Genomic DNA, 23254 nt, shown 5'->3' with positions numbered 1-23254 from the left:
CATACTACACGGATGGAACCTTTTTAACGTACTGTCATTGCAATTATTCAGATTTTGTTCTTGTAGCAGGCTCAAAATTATCACAGAGAATAAATGACGCTCTAAAACATGCAAGTTTACTTACCTGTCCATGGCTACAGGTAAAGTTGTTCGATTCACTTCCCATGTCACAACGGCAGGAGGGTTTGCTGTTATTTTACAGACAAATCGAGCTACTCCACCTTCCTGAACCTCAACTGAAAGTGGCTGGACTTCAAACGCAGAAATGGCTAAAAATAAGAGAACATATAAGGAGTCAAGTGAGGAAAAAACGTCGGCTAAACCAAACTCCAGATCATAGGTCAACTTGAAAAAATACTCCAAAATACTTCAAATAGTCCTCTTTTCTACATGTGAAGAAAGACTGGTCTAATTACCTTATACACTTTTCTCAACGCCTGCTTTCATTGGTTGCAGGTATATTAAAAATAATTTTATTTTAACTTAATTTGGTTTAAAAATATACATATATCAACGAAAATTAACATGAATCTCATGTGTGACCACACATTGCTTCCCTATAAAATTTCAAGCACTTACAACTTCAGGAGTTCGCAAAATTGAGCCAGCTGAAATGGCAGATCAATAAATACCTTCCATCTAATAGACACCTAAGAAATTGATCAGGAAATAAAAGCTGAAGGGAAAGGAATACAAAAGCCTCTAATTAATTGCTCTGTTTACTGCTGCTCACTACATAATTAACACAAAGAGCATCTATTCAGTGGCAACTCATTTTGGATAACTCACAACATGAATAATTCCACATGCATTCACATTCTCTGTAATTGTACAGGGAACAATCTCTGCAAAAACTCCATGATATTGATTTGGTTTTAAAATTAGATTTAGAGTAAACTTCTACTCTTGTGTAAATTCGAAAAAAAACACAATGTAGTTGACAATATTAGTAAGTTACCCATCTCTTAACTTTCAAGCTTTGTGTTGAAAGAATTCCTCTATTTTATATATTAATTGAATTTGGTTTACATAGTATTAGCTGTAAGGTGTTCTCAATAATGCCCTGCTGTATAGGGTGCACGTCCAGCACTGATGCACACCAAGCATCTTAATGAATGCTCCATCCCACCACCACTACCCCACAATTTAATACTCCTACACAGCATCAATAAATTAGATTTTGGAGTGTGAAGAAAACATGTCATCACTTGATTGCTTTCCCCTCCATTCACAAACTAACTCCTAGCATAGACTTAACTATGTAAGTTAAAGATTCCTATTACTAGTATAGCTATTTCATACCCTGGGTCAGAATAAATCTTTTTTTTTTTTTTTTTGCACTGCATTTTGGTAGTTCCATCAGCACTATGGGAATGAACAGTCCTAATGATACCTCCCAAAAAAGCTGGCTAACAAGACTACCAAACCACCCTTTCCTGCAAAATCACCCGAAAGCACTTGCCACCACGTGATGCAAACACCATGGTCATTGGAATCCAGGTCTGGCATCTCCGATGTGATTCGGACTGCCAGGACACACGCAGAGATGCTCTGGTATCTGTGCTTAAGATCAGCTCTGTGCTTGGCTGTGGCTTTCGGCAGCAGGTCTCCCCAGCCCCAGCACAGCCTACAGCCAGTTGCTTACCCACCCTCACCGCAGAGAGCACCAGACTCACTCACCTGCAGAATTTAACCCAGTTCCCTACGTTGTGCATTCAGTTATTCCTTTCACTTTTGAGCAGTAAGAGATTCATAAACCTCATGGTTAAGTCCTAATTAACCACTTAATTAAAAAAACAAACAAAAAAAGCCACAACATACATAAAAAGTTACAACAAAAGCTTTACAGGTGGATGGGGTGGAGATGGGACAGGGAGAGGAAACATTCAAGCAGTTTTCTCCCTAAGTAGATATCTTCTTTTGGTTGCTAAGAAATCATCAGAAGGAAAAAGAAACATAACAGTTCTTTTCTACAGACCAAAGTTCAATTTCACAGAGCTGAGATTCACTGCAAGGCAAACTGCATGTATACCAGATTGCTCCCATGACTCTTAACTTGTGGGATTTGCTTTCTGCTGAATTTGATGCTGTCCAGCTCTACTGTAGCTTTCCACCACAGAAGAGCAAAACAAAAGCATCCAAACTCGTCTTACTTCCTCCCTTCCTCATCCATTCTAATCCCTGCCTGCACAGACAACACATATCATCTGGAGAGTCAGCAGAGTACTTCCCTTGTGCTGCTCCGAACAGATTTTCTAACACAAAGTATAGTTCTTTGCATTCATTACCTATTTATTGAAAGCATGATGAAGCAAGCTGAGCAAGTCTGCTTAACTTTCAAAATAAAATCTCTTGGAATGTAATAAAGGTATAATAAGAACCCCACAAATCAACATAACGCAAGTCTCAGAGCCACTGTGCAGTGCAGATGTACCGCACAGCCTGTGATGTAAGAAAGGACCGTTCTGACAAGGCAGAAAGGTCTCAGCAAAGCAAAGCTCTTCCAGACTTTTAAAAGTTTTGTCTCTAGAGGAACTATAAAATCACACCAAAGATTTCCTTATAACACTGAGATTATTTAAAAGGACAGTGTGAGAATACAAATCTAGTATATGGCTTTTATTTATATATATATATATATATGTATGTATGTATATAATGTGTGTGTGTGTGCATGCGCGCCCTATATAATAAATACTATAATATAATATATTATATACACACAAACATATATAATGTTTTATTCCAATGCACCCTGTACATTACAGCTAAAGATTAAAGACAGAAGAGAGCTTCTCAAGGACTCCAAGAAATTCAAGAAAATTAATAATACAGGAACAAAACAATGTCACAATAGCAAGTAAGAACAGACTCAACTATGTTATTTAGAAAATATAATAAAAAATTTTAGGCTAATATCTAAAGAACATTTTTCCACCTGAGCAGGACAGAGGTATTGCCTCCGAAATTTAATCTTTAATGACAGCAAAAGTCAGAATTGCAGAGAACTGCACAAAATCTTCAGAAAAACTCATTAACATCACTAAATGTCATTTAAGAAATGAAAAAAAAAACTTTTGTTCATCTCCCAATCATTCTCAATTTATAAATTGTTTATCAGTTTAGCTCAATACTTGCTCCTTCTGTATCTTGTTTCCTTACGCAAATCTGTGGTTTCTTCTTAACTCTGACTTTATTTGTGCCAGTAAAATCTGTTTTTACAAGTCTATTGCTGTCTCATGAAACCTGACCTCTTTGTAACAGACTTGTTTTCATGGCAAACGCTGATACCAACTCAGAACCCCAAGAACAAGTCATTAAAGCAGTGCTGTTAAGAGGCCAGAGCTCTATAAAATGGATAAGAAACAAAGTCTCAAGAGACTTGCGTCGTTCCTGAAAACAACCCTGCAGAACACAATAAATGTAAGTGCCTTTTTATTTGAGGTTTCCCCCTCTTCTCCAGTCTATTTAATCATTTTGTTCCCAGGTTTATAGCCAAAAAAAAACACAAAACAACTAATGTTACTCCAAGAAGCTGGTGCTCCCACCTTTTTTTTTTTAACTTGCAGGATACCAAATGCTGCACACAGAGGAAGAAAACAATTATTGTAAATTGTATTTCATTTTTAAAATTATTGCAATTTGTGTAAAGGGAACAGATGTTTGTATAGTTACTTTTTAGTACAAATATTTGTGATGGCATAAACCACCCAGTTCTGCCCAATAAAGTTATCCATACAGAAGGAAATCAGAGTTCAATTCAGGTATGAGTTCCCTCAATTTACCACTGAGGCAAACATCATCAGGCTCCAATGACAAATGATTACTTGTCAACATACGATGATTAAATATTAGAGAAACACTGCTTCTGTCTACCATGACATACATGTATTGAGAACTATCTTGCATGCACGGAAGAAAACTGTACTTAAATTCAGGTTTACATAGATTTAACAGTTATGCTACAATAAAGTCAAACTCTTAATGAGGTGCTCACCCCTTGTATCTTTTTGTTGTTGTTGTTGTTGTTAAAATACAGCAGTCCTCTATTATTTTTAACAATAATAATCATTTCCTTCAATCCTAAGTGACGGAAATTATGGAATTAAATGAAGGCAGATTGCTCATGCAAACACAAGTCCAGATGACTTTGGATGTTCCCTTATATCCTGCACTTTCAACCTGGGTACTAAAACCAGATGCTGTGGCAGGTCAAGGCTACCTCACGATCTTTATGTCCCTAAGTGATTTTCTGAATGAGCCTTCTTGAAATGCAAAAGAAATTCCAACAACCTACGTATTTATTACTTTTAAATCTTGCTGACTTTTTCCACACGTACCAGCTGACACTAGCCAAAGACTGAAGTGTAATTGTATAATAAAGGAATTGAAGGAATGGAAGACAAAGCCCCTGAACTGAAACAGCAGCAGAGAACTGGGTTTCACCTAACCAGACTGCAGCAAATATTGTGAAACCCTCCAAACCAAACACTTGCGTGTTTCTCAACAGATAATGGCCACTCAGATAGATGAGCTACTCAGGTGGAAACAAAAGTGCCTAATGCCATTATGCAATTTCTAGAACTTACGTGTTAATAGTATTGAGAATTAAACAATAGCCCTAACCTGCAAATGAAACCTTTTTTTTTTTTTTTATTCTCGGGTGAAGAGGTTTCACTTGAGAAAAATAAGCTTGCATGTTAAGAAAAAGCTATGTCTGTTTCCTGAGCAATGGATTTCAGGATAGCATGTGATAAATTTAATGTGTTTTTCTCCTCTTGATCTAATTTTTGTGACACTCTCTCCCTGAAACAGTTGATAAAAAATGCAACAAATATATAGTGTATTAGATTTTAGTACTGTAGCCAACTTGCACATATTTGCCTTGAGTGTAGTGTGATTCCTCCATCCTTGCAGGAGTGACGCTTAAAACTGATTTATGAAAGGAGTTTTGCCATTCCTGTTGGCTGGCTATATGGACACATATTTCCAAATGATTTGCCACTCAGGTGGCCACTCTAGTCTGGATCAGGAATAACACTTACATGAACACTGACAGATCCAGACGTGGCAAACCTATACACACGCAGACGTCCTCCCCATTTCTGATGCAGCAGTTTGAGTACACAAAGCTGGAGCTATCACGAAGTGATCTAATGGGTAGGGCTTTGCCAAATTATCCAGGAGATGTCAGTGAAAATTAAATGAAGTAGTTAGGTATATACAGTTAAGTGTGTGTGTGTGCATATAAACTGTTAGGTAGGTACAGTTCAGAGGTGAATTTCACACAAATGGAGCATTGTGGGTAAAGTTATAAATAACTATATGTGAAAAGCATTCTGTATGTTCTACCACAAACACAGTGATTTCTTACATTCACCCTTAAAATTTTGATCAAGTCTTGTTTGACCTACAATTATAATACATAAAAATGTAAGATTTCAGGAGAAAACGGAACCTGACCCATGAGGAATGATTAAAAGAGCTGGGACCTCATTAGTCCTGGGAAAGGAAACCGAAGAGAGAAACAGCTGTCTTACAAATATATAAAGGAGATATTAGAGAGGACAGGGAACAATGACTCTCATTAAAAACAGAAAAAGAAGAAATAGGCTTTAGCTGTAGTGGAGGAAGTTCAGATGAGTTTGCTAAAGGGAAAAATATTCATGAGGAGCAGGCAGGCAAGGGAGGCAATACAACAATTACCAAAAGGGGTGGCTGGGCTGCCACCCGCCCACCCAGGGGACAGTGGAACTGCTCTTACTGTAACCTCACACTAAATGCCACAGTAAAGATCTTTTCCCAAAGCACTTTTTTTTTCTTTCAGAAAACTCTGGAATCTAATAGCATGTTTTCCCCAGGCAAAAAGACTATTCAGAGCAGACTAGTATGAAGAGGCTCTTGAAGTTTTCCATCCCTCTACCTCCTCCCACCTTCTCTTTCACTTTTCTTTGCTCTTCAGAGCTTTATCAGTGTAGTACATTTTACATCAATAGGCCATAAAACCTGTGGAGATAAGATAATGAAGCTAGTACATAAACAAAAGGGTATGTCAGAAAGAGTCAGTGTCTGAAGAACCCTTCTGCAGAACCCGAGTGTCAGCCAGAGGTTCCCTAAGGTGTAAGAGACAGCTGAGGTGTGCCACAGGTTCAGCATAACTTGGATTGCCTACAGTTGGACAATGATTTGTACACTCTTGCTATTCAACAGCTAATGTATTGGAGCAGCTCTGTTAGCATCCTTCCACATCTACGTTCTTTTCAAGCCAAGCGAGTCAAAGTATTTCAGAGAAAAATGTGACAAGATAATCAATAGCTACAGAAGGTAGCCTCTTTGATGCCTCAACAGCTGCTCAATTACATGGCAAGAGGAGAATAGCCTTACTGACTTTTAGAAACAAACATCAACCTACTTATTTACATTTTAAATAAGTAAGAATTCAAGATTTGAAGTTGTTCAGTCGAAAACACACGTAGCGTCCACAAACTCATCACGTGCCTCTCCTCAAATACATTAATTAATCACCAGAATGTACTCATACAATAGAGCTCTCAAGATGTTTGTTTTTCTTGCTTACATGTTTAGCAACACCTGGAGTACAAAAGGGAGGAGGAACAACAACCAACCCTGTTCCAACTGTTTGCACACACTGCACACCCCTGCATACTTGCAGGAGGGAAGAGCAGAAGATTGTACATTATCCTGATCTGATACACAAGAAAGTGTTGTTTAAAGGTTCAGTCCCTCAGAACAGTATCCACAGATTTGAATATACTTGGCCTAACGTAAGTCATACCACAGTTCCAGTCCAAGAAAGGCAGTATGGCCTTATAAATCCAATTGCCTTATAAATCCAATTGCCTTTCCAAGCATATCAAACAAGCTTTTCCACATCATTTCACTTCCAACGATAACATATATTATAAAGGATTATTGAATCAGTTTATAACAACTTTAATATCCATACAGATATATAGTATAACTGGGACAGTCAGAGAAGCCAGTCTTCAAACCATCCCACTTTACCTTACTGATACCTTGGGAATAGTTTTGCTAGACCAGCTCTTTGCACCCTTTAATCCCAAATTAAACTAATTCCTTTTTAATGTGAAACAAAGAGATTGCTGCTATTAATCCCTGGATTTTAATGACGTACGAACAGCGAACTGTTAGACATGACTTTAAAGCAGTATTCTCTTGAATTGCCTGGAATGCGCTCATCCCTGTAAAGAGTACCCTGTAAAGAGTTCCTTTTACCTTTCTGTTTTGTTTTCTACTTTCATACTTCACCTTTAATTTCTCTCTCTCCTTTATGCTATCAAGCCAGTCACTACGAACTCACTCGTAGGAAGAAGACAAGTTCCAGAATTAAGATAAACACTTTAGCATGAAAAATATGAACTCGAGACAAAACTGGAATTACGGATAACAAGTCATGTTTCCTCTAGTCCAAACTGAAATGAAAAGTAGTCACAGAAGTGCAAATAATGTTCCCTTTTTTAATAAGTTCTGTCTTCATTGTTGAGGAACATGCAGAACAAAAACTCTACAGGCTGCTGTGTATACTGGAAATATCAGCAAGCAGGATAACATTTAGCCTATCACTACACTATTTGTTAAACAGATTACACTGTGTATTTTCGCAGATATTTCTCAAGTTAAACATATTTCCAGGGTAAAGCTAATACACCAATTTTCTCTTCCTAAAATTAAAACAGAAGAAAAGAAAATGGTCCCCTTTGACTTTACTGATATTAAAAAATTCTTACGATTGCAATAGTATGAACACCATAGCAGCAGTTTTGAAGGAGACAGTTCAGAAATGTATTGGAAAAGGAGTCCAGTCTCAAGCAATTACCTTAGAGCATTACAATTAAGTAATAGGGAGGTTAAATGATACAAACTGCTGCATTGATTTGACACTATCAGTAATCGTATGGAACACCTATTAATCTGCTTATCCCAAAGTTTTTTCTTTGAAATTTGACATTTTGAATCTCCTAGCAGGCATTTTAAAGGAGGTGGATTGGAATTTCAGCTTGTACAAAATGCAATCATATTCTACAGTGATCAAAATTATTCTGAGGCTTTGCAAAAGTCTCCAGAGCTGCATCCGGGTTCTTTGGAGCCACTAGCTTAGTGCTACAACTTGAGTTCCTCTTCCCTTCCTACCACTTTTTTTTTTTTTTTTGGTAAGTCAAAGAATGGATCTCATCAAAATGGGATGACAAATTTTGGAGCTACTGGCATAGTGTATTAGCATCCATGCAAGATATGTTAACAAATCCAGAAAGAGTGGATGTTTAAGACTGCTGACAAATATTCCTCCCCATACTGACACCATTTCAATGGGCTTTGAGTCACGGCCTTGTCTTAGAGGTAAGAGACCTTTTATTGTGGAAATACTGTACCTCTAATCAATTCTCTAGGTGACGTATGTATTATTCCAGACCCCTGGAACATATTGCTCCATTAGGATCAGAGGGAGAGCAAAGGGGGTTGTTCCGTTTTTAGTAATCTTTTTAACTTGGTTTTTTTTTTTTTTAAATGAACGTTTAAGTATTCCAAATTTTCAACAGAAAATACAAGCATAGACAATTAAAAAAAAAAAAAGCCAGATATTGGAAAAACAAGACTAGAAACACCATTTCTACAGTGTGAAAGACATGCAAGCACAGAGAATGAATGAGCCAGGTTTGGTCATGAAATTTGACGTTTTCTATAGACAAAACTGATCCTTCACACCACTTACTCCTCACGTTTCAGCTCCTAGAGTAATATTGGCAGGTTGTAGGCAAGAAGCAAATCTTTCAGATGAATTAGTCTATGAGATCCTTTCAAAATCACATTTTGAGTTTTGAAGAGACCAAAATCTGTCCTACATATAGGGATAATTAGAGACAGCTTTCACTAATAAATACCAAGGAGACCCCTGATGAGGTAATGAGTGAGGATTTGGGCCATCTGCCTTTCTGCTATCATCAATTCATGCTCTGGTCAAATCTTCTTGAAGCCCTTATTCCTAAGCTAATGGGTGAGCTCCACTGCAGAGCTTACTGCAGTTTCACCTCCAACAAACCACCAGTCAATTACATCTAGGAAACAGTCTGCTCCGCTAAAACTTATGGTCACCTTATCGCAAAAATATTTATTTCTAGGCCACCATACACTTAGTTCTACCACCAAAACTAAACAAAGAGAGGGAGGTGCAATAGAGAAAGGAACAGAAAAGGATAGAAACAATGTTATGCTTTAGTTTTTCCTTTCCTCCCTCTTGCTAACTTGCTAGCGGGTACCTAAGTAGTGTAATTTTATACACTGATTTCCAAACTAAGATGTAGATCACTAAGAATTACTCCCCAACCTCTGATAAGAGGGGAAAAAATAAAGAAATAAATGATTGACTTCATATATAAAGAACACATTTTTTAAAACACGATGCAAACTGGTTTCTCTGTGCATTAAAACCTTTGCACAGCAATGTCCATGGAAACCCTGTCGTCCTCCACCGAAAAAAAAAGGTAGCATTTGCAGAGTCACAAACTAGCCACTATTTCTCTGGTACTGAGGAATACTATAATCTAAAAGCAATGAAATGGAGAAGCGAAGAGGTCAACAGCCTAAGCACTCTTGAACAAAAGTTCCCTTGGAGATGTCAGCTGCGATCTCATTTGTTTCCCCTAACACTTTCATGTCTCCCTGCTCCTTTCTTTAAAGCTCCTAACTCAGTGGCTGACAAATGATCACTTTAAAAATCTCTGTACAGGAATAACCAAGTCTGAATATGTCCACTGAATGTAACTAAGCTCTCCAACCGCTCGGACTGGGGCTGATTCTGTAAAGCTGTTTCTGGCCACACACACAGCAACACGGTTTTAACCATCAGCTTCTCAAAATGAAGCAAATTACGTGAATTTTCACATGTAATATCATCTCTTCCTGACAACTTTGAAGTCAAGTGGACTATTCTGGACCATGTTTTTAGGGAAATACATTCATGATTTATTCTTTCTTTCCTACAGTACCCTCAGAAAATAGGAAAGTATGCTGACTTCTCCAGATACAGAATGGAAACTGTGTTAAGGGCAAGTCTGCAGATATATCCCACTGCAGAAAGTCAAGAGAAGAGGAGGACCCAAACAGATGCATGCAGAAGACAGTTGACAGGAAAGGAGAAAAAAAACTTGACCAGATAAGGAAAAGAAATTTTTTTAACCCTCTACAAAGAAGTCAGAATCGCCTTTTCCTGCTATTTCCTGATGTTTCAAGTTTGTTTGTTTGTTTTTTTCCCTCATTAAAAACAAACCAAAATTTTTTTCCCCTCTGTAAGAGCTCTATAGAAGTGAAGGTCTGGAGATGGCCTCAAAGACATTATCATCTTTGGCTGCTCCAGAGAAAAAAGCAACAGGAAAAAAAAAAAAAAAAGATGCATTTGGTTCTGGAACAGCCTCCCTTTGGTGAGGAAGCTTTGAAAATGTAACCCGCTCTTACATGCATGTCTGAAGGCAGAAGCAAACCCTAATGTTGCCATTTATTCTCAGAAGCATTCAGTCCTGTAAATATTTGTTTCCTGGGCACAGAACAGATCATCACATGGAACACCAGGCTTTCAACATTGAAACATGTGGCTGGCTGTTTAAGTTCTCCTTTTAACAACAAACAAACAGAAAACCTGTGGATTCACAATTATTATAATAAGCATCACAATGGACCAGGAATCTCTAAGATAACAATTCAGTTTTCCCAAGAATAGAAGCAATCATTTGGATTCAGGATGTATGCGATTTTTTGAAATGTACTATTTCCTTTTGCTGCATAGGTGGCATATATTCACCGTAAATTTTGGAAAGCCTTAGCAACAGTAGGAGCTCATAATTAATGTCTGTTGTATATTAAGAAGAACATCAAACCTGCTGAAGAAATTTGGCTCCTCAGAAATGGATAATCATCCTTCAAAAAGCTGTCTTTTAAAGGCAGAAACATGCAGGCAGGAACAGAAAAGTACAATCTGACAGGATGACTATTAGACTGTACTATTTCCTCCTTCTATAGACCGTTCGAACAGAGAGAGCTTTTTATTCATGACATATTAACATAACCGTGACAATAAACGGGATCCTAGGCAGCACCAATGTGCTACAGAAAATAACAGGTGGATCCTAACTGACACCCTTCTAACTCACGAGCACCTTAGATTCCAGTTCGTTATCCTGCCCATCAGGTGCTCTTAGAGCCAGACTGAGATAGTGGTCCAGGAGAACTGCAATAAAACAACAAACATCAAGACTCCCAACCTGAAGGAAGGAAGTCTAGGAACAATTCGCACAAGTCTTTCTATTTTACCTTGTCAAAGCAGTTAATGATGTTGCAACAACAGCACTTTCCAGCTCTCGCAACTATATATAAGCTATTCACAAGGCTACGCACAGTGCATTACCCCACCTCAATCACTTAATAAATGGCAGAAGATACATATGCACTACTGCCCTTCCGAATGAAGCCAGACGTGCAAATCACCACAGGAGTTATAGCACTAGCACTGTTTTCAAAGAAATAAAAGACTGAGGTTTAGAAATAGGTGGTTCTGTATATTCAATAGTTTATTGATAGTACAACTAATACACCCTACTGAATCATGTAAACAAGCACGAGACTTGATCTTTTCACTTCCGAAGGCTTCCCAGCTGGGGTTTTCCCTTCTCGGCTTTATCTATCATCCAGGCAATAGTGTGTGGCCACAGAAGTGCACAATAAATGCTAACGCACTTATCAAGGAATTCCCCTCTGCTTTTCTTCAGACAAGAAATGCAGGAAATAGTACAGAAAAGGCACACAGTAAGCCACATTAACCAGCTTCAAAGCCGTTCAACTTGTGTGGTTGCATACATTCAGGAGAAAGAACATACCACTTTCTCCCTTGCAAGGACTGCTTTCCTTCAGCAGTTTGCCAAGTGATTGCCTTCCAGTATCTGTGCTTAATCCTACAGATGCCTTTCTTTGGAGTTGTTGCCATTCTGTGAAGAATTAGTTCTGCTTAATAACCCAACTGTTGCACGGAGAACATCCAGCACAGTTTTGCACTTTACAACATGAAGGATCAGAATACAAGCAGGATTGTGCAACAAAAGACATATCCCTTCACAACCATCCTCATTTAGCAGCAAAAAAGAAAAATGAAAACAGATAGAATAATAGAAGTGGAAAATTAGAAATTGACTGCTATGATTCAAAGGTTCCTCAAAGAACAGACCCCAAAAAGATCAACGAAAATGTGATAATTACTCAGTGAAACACAGAGAAGCCAATTTCAGCACTATGCAACAAAAGCCTCTGACACTGGAAGCTCTAAAGCTGCCCTGTTCTGATCAATGAATGCCACTGCAGATGCCAGCAGGAAGGTAAGACCTCTATTTATCAGTCACACACCTTTAAAAATAAATAAATGCTATTCCTGGCTAAAATAAAACAAAACTCTAAGTAGAAAGCAATACCCACTCTTCCCCTCACCCTGCCCCGCTCATCAATCATGGGCAGCACTGCAGAGCGCATCCCAGGACAGGAGCGGGGCCCCACACATTCCTCTGCTGCCGCCCACCACTGCGCCTTCCCTCACATCTGGGGGGAGGCAGAGGAAGAGGTTCCATTTCTTACAGTGGCAAACTGACACCCTCCACATATGAACGAGTGTAAGCTGATATGGCGGTGCTGCAAGTCTTCAGACTGTCAGAAACGCTACCCCTGAGAAGTACAAGCACTCTGCATGTCTTGCTTATAGTGTTTCAGAAGCAGCGTTCTGGAATAAAACACAAAATTTCATTGCAAAACGCTGGGGAGAGATGTTGAGAATTCAAGCCCTTCAGCCCCCTCTCCAAATGTCAACATTGCTGCATTCCCGTGGGGAAAGGAAAGGAGAGATGCCTCCGCTCTCAAGGGCCAAACGCCTTCAGCTCATTCCTGTCACCAAATGCCCCCCTACCGCATTACACAGCCCAGAGAGCTCCCCAGTAACAGCCTTTCTGTGCAGCACAGTAACTAACAGCAAAATTCAGAATGTCTTTGAGAGCAGCAGAGGGAAAAACAGAAATAAACTTCACGCATCAACAAAAAATAACAAAAAGCATTTTCAGTACTACATGTTTACTGAAAACTATTTAATTCCTCTAGTTAAATGCTTATCTGCAATATTTCTGGAGGTGGGGAAGGGCAGGACCTTATAACAAATCAGAGGTACGGCTTCCAGATGAAAATCACGTTGCCTTCAATGCCATGGAAATGCCTGTATTTTTCCCTAAGTATATTTATTTCACTCTCTTATCTGTCTGGAAGATAACCTGCAAATTTATTCTGGATTTACCATAAAAGCCCTCATATCGAAAGCAAGCGGAATAAACAAAAAAAAAAATGTCTTTAGATGAAGTCACCTCATCAGGGTGACCCCTTATTTTACGCTGCTTGCTGTGGTTGTCGACTGCTGGGGTGGGAGGCAAGAGCTGGATTTCCAGTTTGCCCGGTCCCAGCACAAGCCAACAGCGACGTTCTACAAGTAGGTAATACCTCTGCTTATTAGATTACTTATATGCTCTAATACACACTGACAAGCCATTTTCCATTCCCATGGTTTTCAAAGGCTCATTATTTACCTTCAGCTCAGGGCCATGAGTCAAAGCTACCCAAGGCACCAAGGTTGTGTTACCTGGAGCATGGAGAAGCCAGTACCCCCATCCCAAACATCATGCTCCAGACTGAAACAACCAAGCTCCGAGAAAGGGGACTGATCCCCGGGAAATGCAAGTGCAGACATGAAAAGAGTATCACCAAGCCCCCATGAAATAATATCTGCGAGTGGCAAAGGAGGCCTACTCAACAGATGTTATACTTAGCCCAGATTTCTGCCACATCTATAGAGCAGTGTAACAGAGAATAGCTAAGCACGGTTAGATTAGCTCAGAGTTCCTTCATCTCTTGTGCTCTTAAGATAGTTTAAGCCACTCATTTATCTCAACAAATATAAAATTCTCCCATTTCCCTCAAAAAGAGGAAGAGAAAAGAGTAAACAGGGGAAGTCCCACTGTATTTTCTTGTGCATTATGCATTTGTACTTCCATCAGCAGAAGTTTAACACCTTGGCCTGAAGCCAATCAGAAATCCCTCATAATGCGTTCAGTAAGCCAAATCAAAACAATACATAGTTTATACGAGTGGGGAAAGAAACTTGAAGGTCATATTTCATCTACTGCAGCTCATCATGCTCATTCAAACAGATGCATAAGGTTAACTGGCGGGATCTGCTCTTAAATGCCTGTTATTTCCAGTGGAAGGAGCTAAGCAACAGCACTTTCCTCAGTACATTATGTAGAGGATCAGCAGGAAAAGAAAAGAAAAATCTTAACGCTAAGGAAACCTGGCCCAGCTAAAGGGAAGATGGACAGAAGGGCCTGGCAAAACACTTTCATAGTGCAAATCAAAAGTTAGTTTCTGGGTGCATTAACTACAAAACTGAAAATATGATTCAAATTTCATAAAGCACGAAACACCTTCCTCTGTTTACCAAAGGGGATTCTAAAAACAGCATCAGACAAATTGAGAGGTGGCCCTCTTGTCCATTTGGAGAATGCTGGGTTTGTACAACAAACTTTTGTTTTTCAGGTGAAAATGTGAACTAGATAGAAGATAATATCTTCTACTATCTTTACAGCTGCCTGAGGTGTCTGTAGGTAAGTAATCTATTGGTTGGATCCCGTACAACTTGTCCTCTTCTCAGTTTTCTCCGTATCTAAAACAGAGGTAACTCACTAATCTTCTTTTACTTGCTTTAGTCTTTTCTGGATTGCTTAACACCAACCATATGAGAGGTATTAGAAGGGTTAAAATACAATATTCATATATTTTACACATTAAAACTAGGTGCAAGGTTGATAAAAATTGATGTTCTCAACCCTGTTACATCAGCTGATCACAAAAATCTATTTACTTGTTGGCAAAAAATCTGAGTGGGAAGGAACAAATCACAGGAAGGAAGAGGAAAAAAAAGCCCTATCACACTGATGGAATTGAAATGATCTGTCCCTCTTCATGAGCATCACACTGTGCTGATAAACTAAATCTCTCTTTGATTGAAGGCCGAATTAAAATGGAGCGAAGCAGGAACTCTTCTGACCCAAAAGTAATCCACTCAATCATATAATGCATCCCTTTCCTTTTAGCAAAATGAATAGCCCTCCACAGAACCTTTTTCTTCCTTGACAAGTCCTTGACAGAAGAATGTGAATCTGGACAGTTAAATGAATCAATCACCAGCTGCTAGTCTAGGGCCAAGATGGTGAGCCGAGGGGCCTGCCAGAGTTCACTGACCACTGGTCAAAGCAGGACAAAGGCTTTGCCTCTATGAATAGCCCGCTTCTGGGATCCAAAGGTCACTTAGCTGCCTTGGAAACGGTCCCCTTTGGTTATTTAAAGTTCTCAGGCTATTCTGCCACAGATATTATTGTTTCAGGTGGTCACCATCTTTCCTCTTCACAAGTTTGTGAAAGGCCAGGCAACTATTATCTAGGTAAAAGCAAGAAAATGGCAAACACGGCAACAACTAAATAATAGGGTAAGGAACAATTAAAGTAAGCCAAAACAATGCTTAACATTTCCTCATAATTCCAGCTACTGAACATGCCTGTGAAAAACATCCTTAGAGAAAGAAGGTGAGGCACACAAAGAGCCAGATTCCCAACAGGATCCAGGTGCACCAAAAGTGCAAAGTGCTGATTACTTCACTGCTTTTGAGATTGTTTGCATAAATGTGTTGGGAAGGGGGGGGGGCGGGGGGGGAATAAAAGGGTGGGCTGTTCTCTAGTCATGAAAGTCATGAACACTGTGAGCTACATTTCAAAAAGGCACCCTATAGCTCCAGATAAGATCTACAGCCTAGCAAGTACATGGTGCTCTAGGCCATAAGCCGGAGCATCACATAAATATTTGAAGGAGAAAAAATTAGAAAGTAATAGACAGACCAGATAGAGGAGGAGGAGGTACAACCCACAGGTGCTAATTTCTTCGCAGCACTGCAGTTCACAGTCCTTTCTGGCACTGACCTAAAACCACTCACCACAAAAAAAGCTCGTCTCCCATACACCAGGGGAGGAAAACCAACCAACCAAGCAAAGCAAACACACAAAAAAACACTATTTCCCCTCAGAATCAGATCACAGAGAGAATAAAAGTTGCCCTGAAAAACACTGGAGAATTATACAGCTCAGTGCTCATACAAGTCCTGTCTACACACAAGCTTAAACTGTAGTCAAAAGTATAAATCAAATGTGGGGTTTGTTAGTTCTGTGTTATAATGGCTTCCTAAGTCAGCTTACTTTGTGATAAACAATACTACCAGCAGGTTTACAAGTCTTGCTACAGACTTCTACCAGATCTTCACTGGTGAGTAAAGCAGGCCAATAACAACCCACTGTTCACCAAAATATTTTAAAATAAAATTAAAGCTATTGTTAAATACACACTTACACACCAGTCCATGTTTTGGTTGGATCAGACAGTTCTGATAAACTTATTTAACTTGTCTCAGAACTGTAGCAGGAGGCAGGTACTCTGCCATCACAAAGCTTTTCCTGACACCCTGCCTATGTAAAATTCTTGTATTTTCAAGTATATTTATTTCATTTGTTGCTGCATTACATACACATTAGATAAATGAAGCTAACCACTAAGCTTTCCAACTAACATAGCATTCAGTTTATCTGCCTCTTATATGTGTGTATACACACACAATGAAAATTTGCAGACTCAATTGCTCAGCATTTAGGAAACTGAAGAAGTTGTTGCTCATGTAAGTCCGTTTGCTCTGTTTATATATGTGCTTTAGCAAACAATCCAACTTTGCACAATCACACTTCCCCCACTATTCACGGCACCAAATGAATAGTGCTCGTGTAATGAGCAACTATTCAATATTTTGTTTTCCCTTCTCTGTGCAGTGTGTGGCCTCATTCCTTATTTATTGCGCTCTACTAAGCCCTGCCATGAAGACAGAGTTATTAACTTCCCTATGGCCTTTTCTGCAGGGCTCTGAACTACAGTTCTTCACGAATGGAAATACGTTTACTTTCACAACACCTCAAGATGAGGTTCTATTATTATTTTCATTTTACTGTTGGGTACAAACAGTCAGATGGTGGCCCAAAACATTCACTAACTTTAGGAGTCCAACATATGACAGTGATCCTTGACAGCACCCCATGTGCTGCAACCACAGCTCCCCCCAACTTGTTGCAGCCCCAAGAGACCAAAACTCAGAGCCTCTCATCAGGCACGGAGGAAAAAAGCAGCACATAATGACAGGCTTTCTGCGAACGGTAGGGCCAACCTGATTGTGTCACATAACACAGAAGCTCCTGGCTGAAGCTGTGATGCAATTTCAATCCTTCGGGGCTCCCCTAACCGTGAGGTTATTCTTGGCCTTCCTGAAGTGCCTGCGAAAAGTCCGGGACTCCTGGGTCCTCACTGCAAGTTGCTCCGACGGGCACACTCCTTTCTGCCATTTCTCTGGAGCCAGTCTTTGGTAGCCCCTCAGCGCTCTCCCAGTCCCACCCTGTACCCATGGTGATCTCCACACAGAGCCAACCGCAGGCCTCCCTCTGCAGGCTTTTCCCCAGTTCTGGTCGCTTCCCACCAACGCGTTTCTCTTCCCCTTCCTGACCTCTCGACACATGAGGCCACTCACACCTCCGCCTCGCCCACTTGCTCTCCCAAACTTCCTCCCCAGGTAATTAGACCATTGTTTTCACTGACTTCAGCTTTCGATGCCAGCTGGTTTCTCCAGGCAGTGTTAGATCACACTTCAGCTCCTCAGTAATTCAGAGCAGGAGAAAAAGGCAAGTCCACAGCTGCCTGCGACTGCTTCGAAGGAAGGCCCAGCTTGGCCTTCCCAAACAACATGCTCAGCACAAACAGCACCCTCTGTGTCTCTAGGTGAGTAAGGCCGTGCTGAATGCGTGCAAACTCAGGATTTTTCCTCAAAATTTACAGGACAACCAACTTTGGAAACATCTTAATAGCAACTGAAAAAGCTACTCCCGGACCACTTCCCCAACAAATCCCATGTCTCTGCTCCATAAGTAGACATTCCCATGCTTTCCTAGCGAAAAACAAATACAGAAAAAGCAGTTTTACTTTAGATTTGACAGTGAGTGGGCTAAGCAGAAGCCTACTGTATAAAAAGAAATAGTAGTAATAATTATTAAAAAGACATAGATATTTAATAACAAAGAGATGGATATCGACATGACAAATTTCTATTCAAAAGGTTAACATGTCAGAAACTTAGTAACCACAGTCCTGCAATATCACTATATATTATTATTACTATTGTTACTGCAGTATTACTGTGATATTACTGTTTGGTAAGTTTAACAGCAGACAGTGTCACCAGTCTGCTTCGAATAAGACCATCATTTGCACTAATCAACAGCCCAGGAAAGGTGACTGCTGGTATCTTTAGCAAGATTCCTGACTGAAAAGCAACAACAGGTTTCATCTGCACTATGTAAAAATAAAGCTTGGCAGCCAATTCTGTGTCTTGGGATACTTGACGGGAAGGATATTTTTGTCTTCTCAGAAAATAATGTTTTTCCCACTGACATAACTCTAGGCTCTGCTATTCCTTCAGAAATAGTCCTGCTATTGGGACTGAAGCCAAAGTGGAAAAAAAAAAGTTACAGAGCCAACCCCTGCTGACATTTCAAAACTTCCACCTTACCTAGCACAGACGTCTTGATGACTCTAAATCGAAGTTACAAGAAACAGTCTGCAGCTCAGACTTAGTCAGTTGTTTCTTGAGATGGCCTGAGCTATTCTACCAGTTGATAGCTCCAAAAAAGTTAAGACAACCCTTCCCAGATAGTCCCAAATCCCAGCTACTCCTGCTTGCTTATATCCAAGCCAGGTCTAGTACTTGTTGGATCCCAGAGGACACCAGTTCAAATCATCACAGCTAACTACATTAGTTCAATAACTTATCTAGCCCCAAAAAAGGTGTTTTTTTCTGCCATGTTACCAATCAGACGAGCACCACAGACTGAACAAGAGACATGGCATTTACTGCATCCTAATCCCTACATTTCCAAAACTTCAGAATTAGTATCAGCCACCTTATGTTTAAAGCATGATTGATTTTTCTCTTTTGGACAGATTAAACTTCTTTATATTCCATTGCAGTTTCTTTTTTAGTAGCTTCATGATTATGTCGTCAGTGGAATTTCATATCCAGTACACACCAAAAATCCCACAGGCTACCACTAATGAAGGGCATTAAAGTAAACGTCAACATTACAAATGCTTTTCTTAACACAGAACATAGATTTTGAATGCGCTTCATTCTATCAGTAGGATCTACCTCCAATATCACCTCTGGTGCAGAAAGTGTAATATGTCTTTGACTCAGCTCTAAAAGTAAAGAAGCACTGTTTCTAAACCAAAGTGCAATGAAATTCTTCATGAGAAATGTTTATCATATTCTTAAAATGAACTATTCTCAATATAACCTATGACCTTAAAAAAAGCCTAGTATAATACCATACGTCTTATAATTATACCTATTAGCAAACTAGATATCTTGCCTTTTGTGCAGAGAAATAGTTTCCTGCAGTTAATTTATGATACATAAGGATGGGGTTTTTTAGTGTGTATATTTTTATTATTTATTTTACATAAAGTCATGAAATCACAATCATTCTATGCAGGTGCTATGGGTGAACATATAAAGCACTGTGTGGATTTCAGGGATTCACCATCTGAAAGCTTTTATTCTTCCACAGTGAAGGAAAGTTATGACCTTTGACATGTGGCTATGGTGCCAAAGAAACTGCTCATAAATGTGTGTCAGTAAAGAAACAGAAATCAATAAATTCATTTAATCCAGTGAACTATTATGTAGTGGGACACAATATATTTTAAAGAGCCAACTGCTCTACTCTTTCTCTCACAAGATGAGCATTTTACCTAACAGATTTTGGGACATTCAATTTTTGGAAGGTTTTACAATCTGAACCTTGTCTTTAACCCATTAATAAACATTTTAGTCTGATATGCCACAAACTGTTAGCACATTCATTCCTACTCTGAAAGATCCCTGATACAACTGGATCCAGGTAGCACAACAGGAACACTAGCAGGTGGGCAGATATCCTATTAACAACCTGTACCGTTGCTGGAGATAGCTATCCACAGGAATCAAACACAGGCAGGTGTTAAAAGCACATATTTTTCACACCAGGTGCTCAAGAGCAGAATGAATGAGATATCATTCCGAACACTGAAATTTCAAAAGACCAAAAGAATCAGTGCCCTACGACATATATTATGAAGCTTTTCAACAAAGCATTTGGTCATCTACCCTATGTTTTATGTGAATCAGCAATAAGCAATATAATGTGAAGATGATGACCATTAAAAACAAGTACTAAATGCCATGTGATGGGAATGTCACAAACTCCAATCAATATTACCAAAACTTCCATACACCGCACACTGTATCAATGCTTACCTCTTCTGGTGTTTAGCATAGTCAAGAATCCCAAATACTAGAAAACATAATTATTGCTAGAAATAAGGTTCACGGCCTTAAAAGAAAGAGAAAAAAGTTTACCAACTGGAAGGAACAACAAAAATTATGTTTCAAAAATGAAAAACAGAAAAAAAATCCTTATACCATCTCACTTCTTAAATAAACGAAACATTAATTTTGAGAATATATAGAGTGAGGCACCAGACTACAGGCTTAGATGTACCAGTTGCATGAGCCACTGTGCACAGAGCACTGAGGATTTGTATTACGTCACATACACTGTATACAGTTCAGTCGTGATAAAATTGAGCTGCCCTCATGGCACGGACTGGCTGAACTAATAAAAGCAGTATCCAGTTTCAACCTCTACAGAAGACCAATGATAAATCTGCTTGCAAACTGTGGGCCACAGGGCTGTTTGCATAAAGGAGCACTAAAAGGAAGACAGGGAAAAAAAAAAAAAAAAGCTTGTCATATGCTCATTTATGCTTTTGGGGGACGGTGAAGGGGAAGGAAGTTTCACCCTTGTAATTTGGGATACACCACATACAAAGTTTCTCTCAGGCAAAATGACAGAGTCATGCCAGAACTCCTGGAGAATATTTCCAGTTAACATCAATTTGCCGGATGTCACAGACAAGTTTAATGAACAAAATGATAAATGTCTGTCAATGGCTTCATAAAGTCAATGAATTCTCATTACAAAGAGCATACATAATGCACAGCTCTGCCTGAGGCACATGTTAGAGTTATTAGAGGTTTACTAGAATCTCGGTGTAGACAATGACATGGTAATTTAATAATTTACACTAGTTAATCTGCTGATAAATTACCCAAACAATTATTAATACGTTCAAGATTGTACTAGCAAGAGAAAGCAAGAAATTATTTAGAACTCTTCTGCACGTTCAAAGACCTTGAGTTTCATTTTAAAGTTTCTTTGAAAACATTATGGCTTATTTGTTAACTTCCAGTTGTAACAAAACGTGGAAAAAAACCCAATACCAGGCAACACTGAGCCCTTTTTATTGTCTATTGTAAAGGCTATCACAACAGCTTTCTCTTAATCATAATTATTATCTGATTTTGAAATGACAGCCAGACCTCTTGAGACAAGATATTACGCTTCTGTCCAATCATTTTTACCTCATCTAAATTTGGGGTCAAAATTGACCTTTAAGTATCTTATCGCACTTCCCTCCTCTGCCACAGCTGTGAAAATATGCTCCACTGGAAAAGAGTACCTCCTTCCAGTCACCAGACAGGAATAAGGAGGAGGAGGGGATTAGCAGAAGCAGTTTTGCAAGTCCAAAGCAAAAACATAGCATATAGAAAAAAAAAAAAAAAAAAAGATACATGCGGCAAAAACTGCCTATGAGACATGAGAATTAGAAAAGGGTGGGAACACTGGAGAGGACACAAATGCAGAGAAAAATCTGAATATTAGAACAATCAACAAACAAATGAAAAGCTTTTGTATTTGATACTTCTCCTGTCCAAGTTATGTTAAGGTGTACAGAAGTGAGTGCATCACAATACAGCTTAAAAAAACCTGACAGGCCAGTCTGTAACAGGCTGATAGATGGCCTTAGTGATGTTGGTGTAAGAAAAGGCAACTGATCATCACTACCTCGCACGAAAAATTAATACTGCAAAGGTTGAGGAGATACAGAAGAACAGATTCTTTTTCCAACCCTATTCTCTTGTGTTTTTTTCTCTTTAACCTGACATGGCTCAAATGGGAGTTATACATATATCTATGATAAGTAACTCAAAACCCTCACCTAGAAAATTCAGAAAGATCTTTGGTGTAAGACTTCAGAAGTAAGCCATAGGTATCTATCAGTATATCTACAGATTAACTGTTACACGTGGTAAAATTACACTGATCAATTAAGAATCCAGCGTTTTTTCTTCTATAATTCTATTAATTTATGATACCATAAAGACAGGTGGGTTTTGCACAAAAGAAATTCTGACCTAATGAAATGAGAACAGACAATGTAATCAATCAATATTAACAGGAATCATATCTAAAGATGCTTAAACAAACAACAACAACAAAAAAGCAATCTGAAGTTAAAGAGTTGCTGCTGTTCACAAAATCTCCTCCAGTTTCTAACATGCAGACATCAATGGATCCAAGATACAAATCACAAGCTGCAAAGACTTAGTTTAACTGCCCCCTAGCTATGTATTAAAAGAACACCAGAAGACATGTTTAATGCCTATAATAGCTTTTGTGAGCCCCATATCACTGGTAAATTTGGTGACAATTTCTTTCAAAACTGACTCTCATATTCAAAGAACTTCAGAATGGAACTACAATAATTTCCATTACACATACTTCTAGGATAAAGGAAAACATTGCTATTTTCAAATTCAAAATCACAATTTTAGCATGTTCTAAGACTAGTGGACTAGGTAACATCTACTTAAGCACAGGCTTGGCAAAGACATTCCCCGTCTGAATACAGATTTGATGAACTGCAGTGTTTTGAGACAAAACCCATCCTACCACCAGGCCCATTATATTGACTGTAGGTAGAAAGTTTTCTTCTGAAGATTTTACAGATGAGAAGGCATATCAAGACCCTCTCCTCCAGTTAAGATTTGTGCTTTCCACAACAGATTTTATTCATAATTCACAAACAACAGAAATCTTATTTCTTGCTGTCCAGGAGAATTTCA

The 23254-nt window shown here is 38.9% G+C and overlaps 1 protein-coding gene across 6 annotated transcripts in view; it reads right to left on the bottom strand.

Annotated features, from left to right (window-relative positions):
* Positions 1-23254, bottom strand: part of PRTG (protogenin) — an 83713-nt gene that overhangs the window by 50660 nt on the left and 9799 nt on the right. For 5 of the 6 annotated variants that reach the window (XM_048060083.2, XM_013177333.3, XM_013177332.3 and 2 more), the window contains one exon: positions 125-269. In XM_048060083.2, the coding sequence (XP_047916040.2) occupies positions 125-269 (145 nt within the window). Of the gene's footprint in view, positions 1-124; positions 270-579; positions 947-23254 lie in introns of those variants that run through there. The other variant, XM_048060086.2, reaches the window with a different exon arrangement.

The sequence above is a fragment of the Anser cygnoides genome, chromosome 11 (assembly GCF_040182565.1).
Source record: "Anser cygnoides isolate HZ-2024a breed goose chromosome 11, Taihu_goose_T2T_genome, whole genome shotgun sequence".
Taxonomy (NCBI): Eukaryota; Metazoa; Chordata; class Aves; order Anseriformes; family Anatidae; genus Anser; species Anser cygnoides.
The sequence above is the reverse complement of the archived record's forward strand: the minus strand, read 5'-3'. Positions and strand labels throughout refer to the sequence as shown.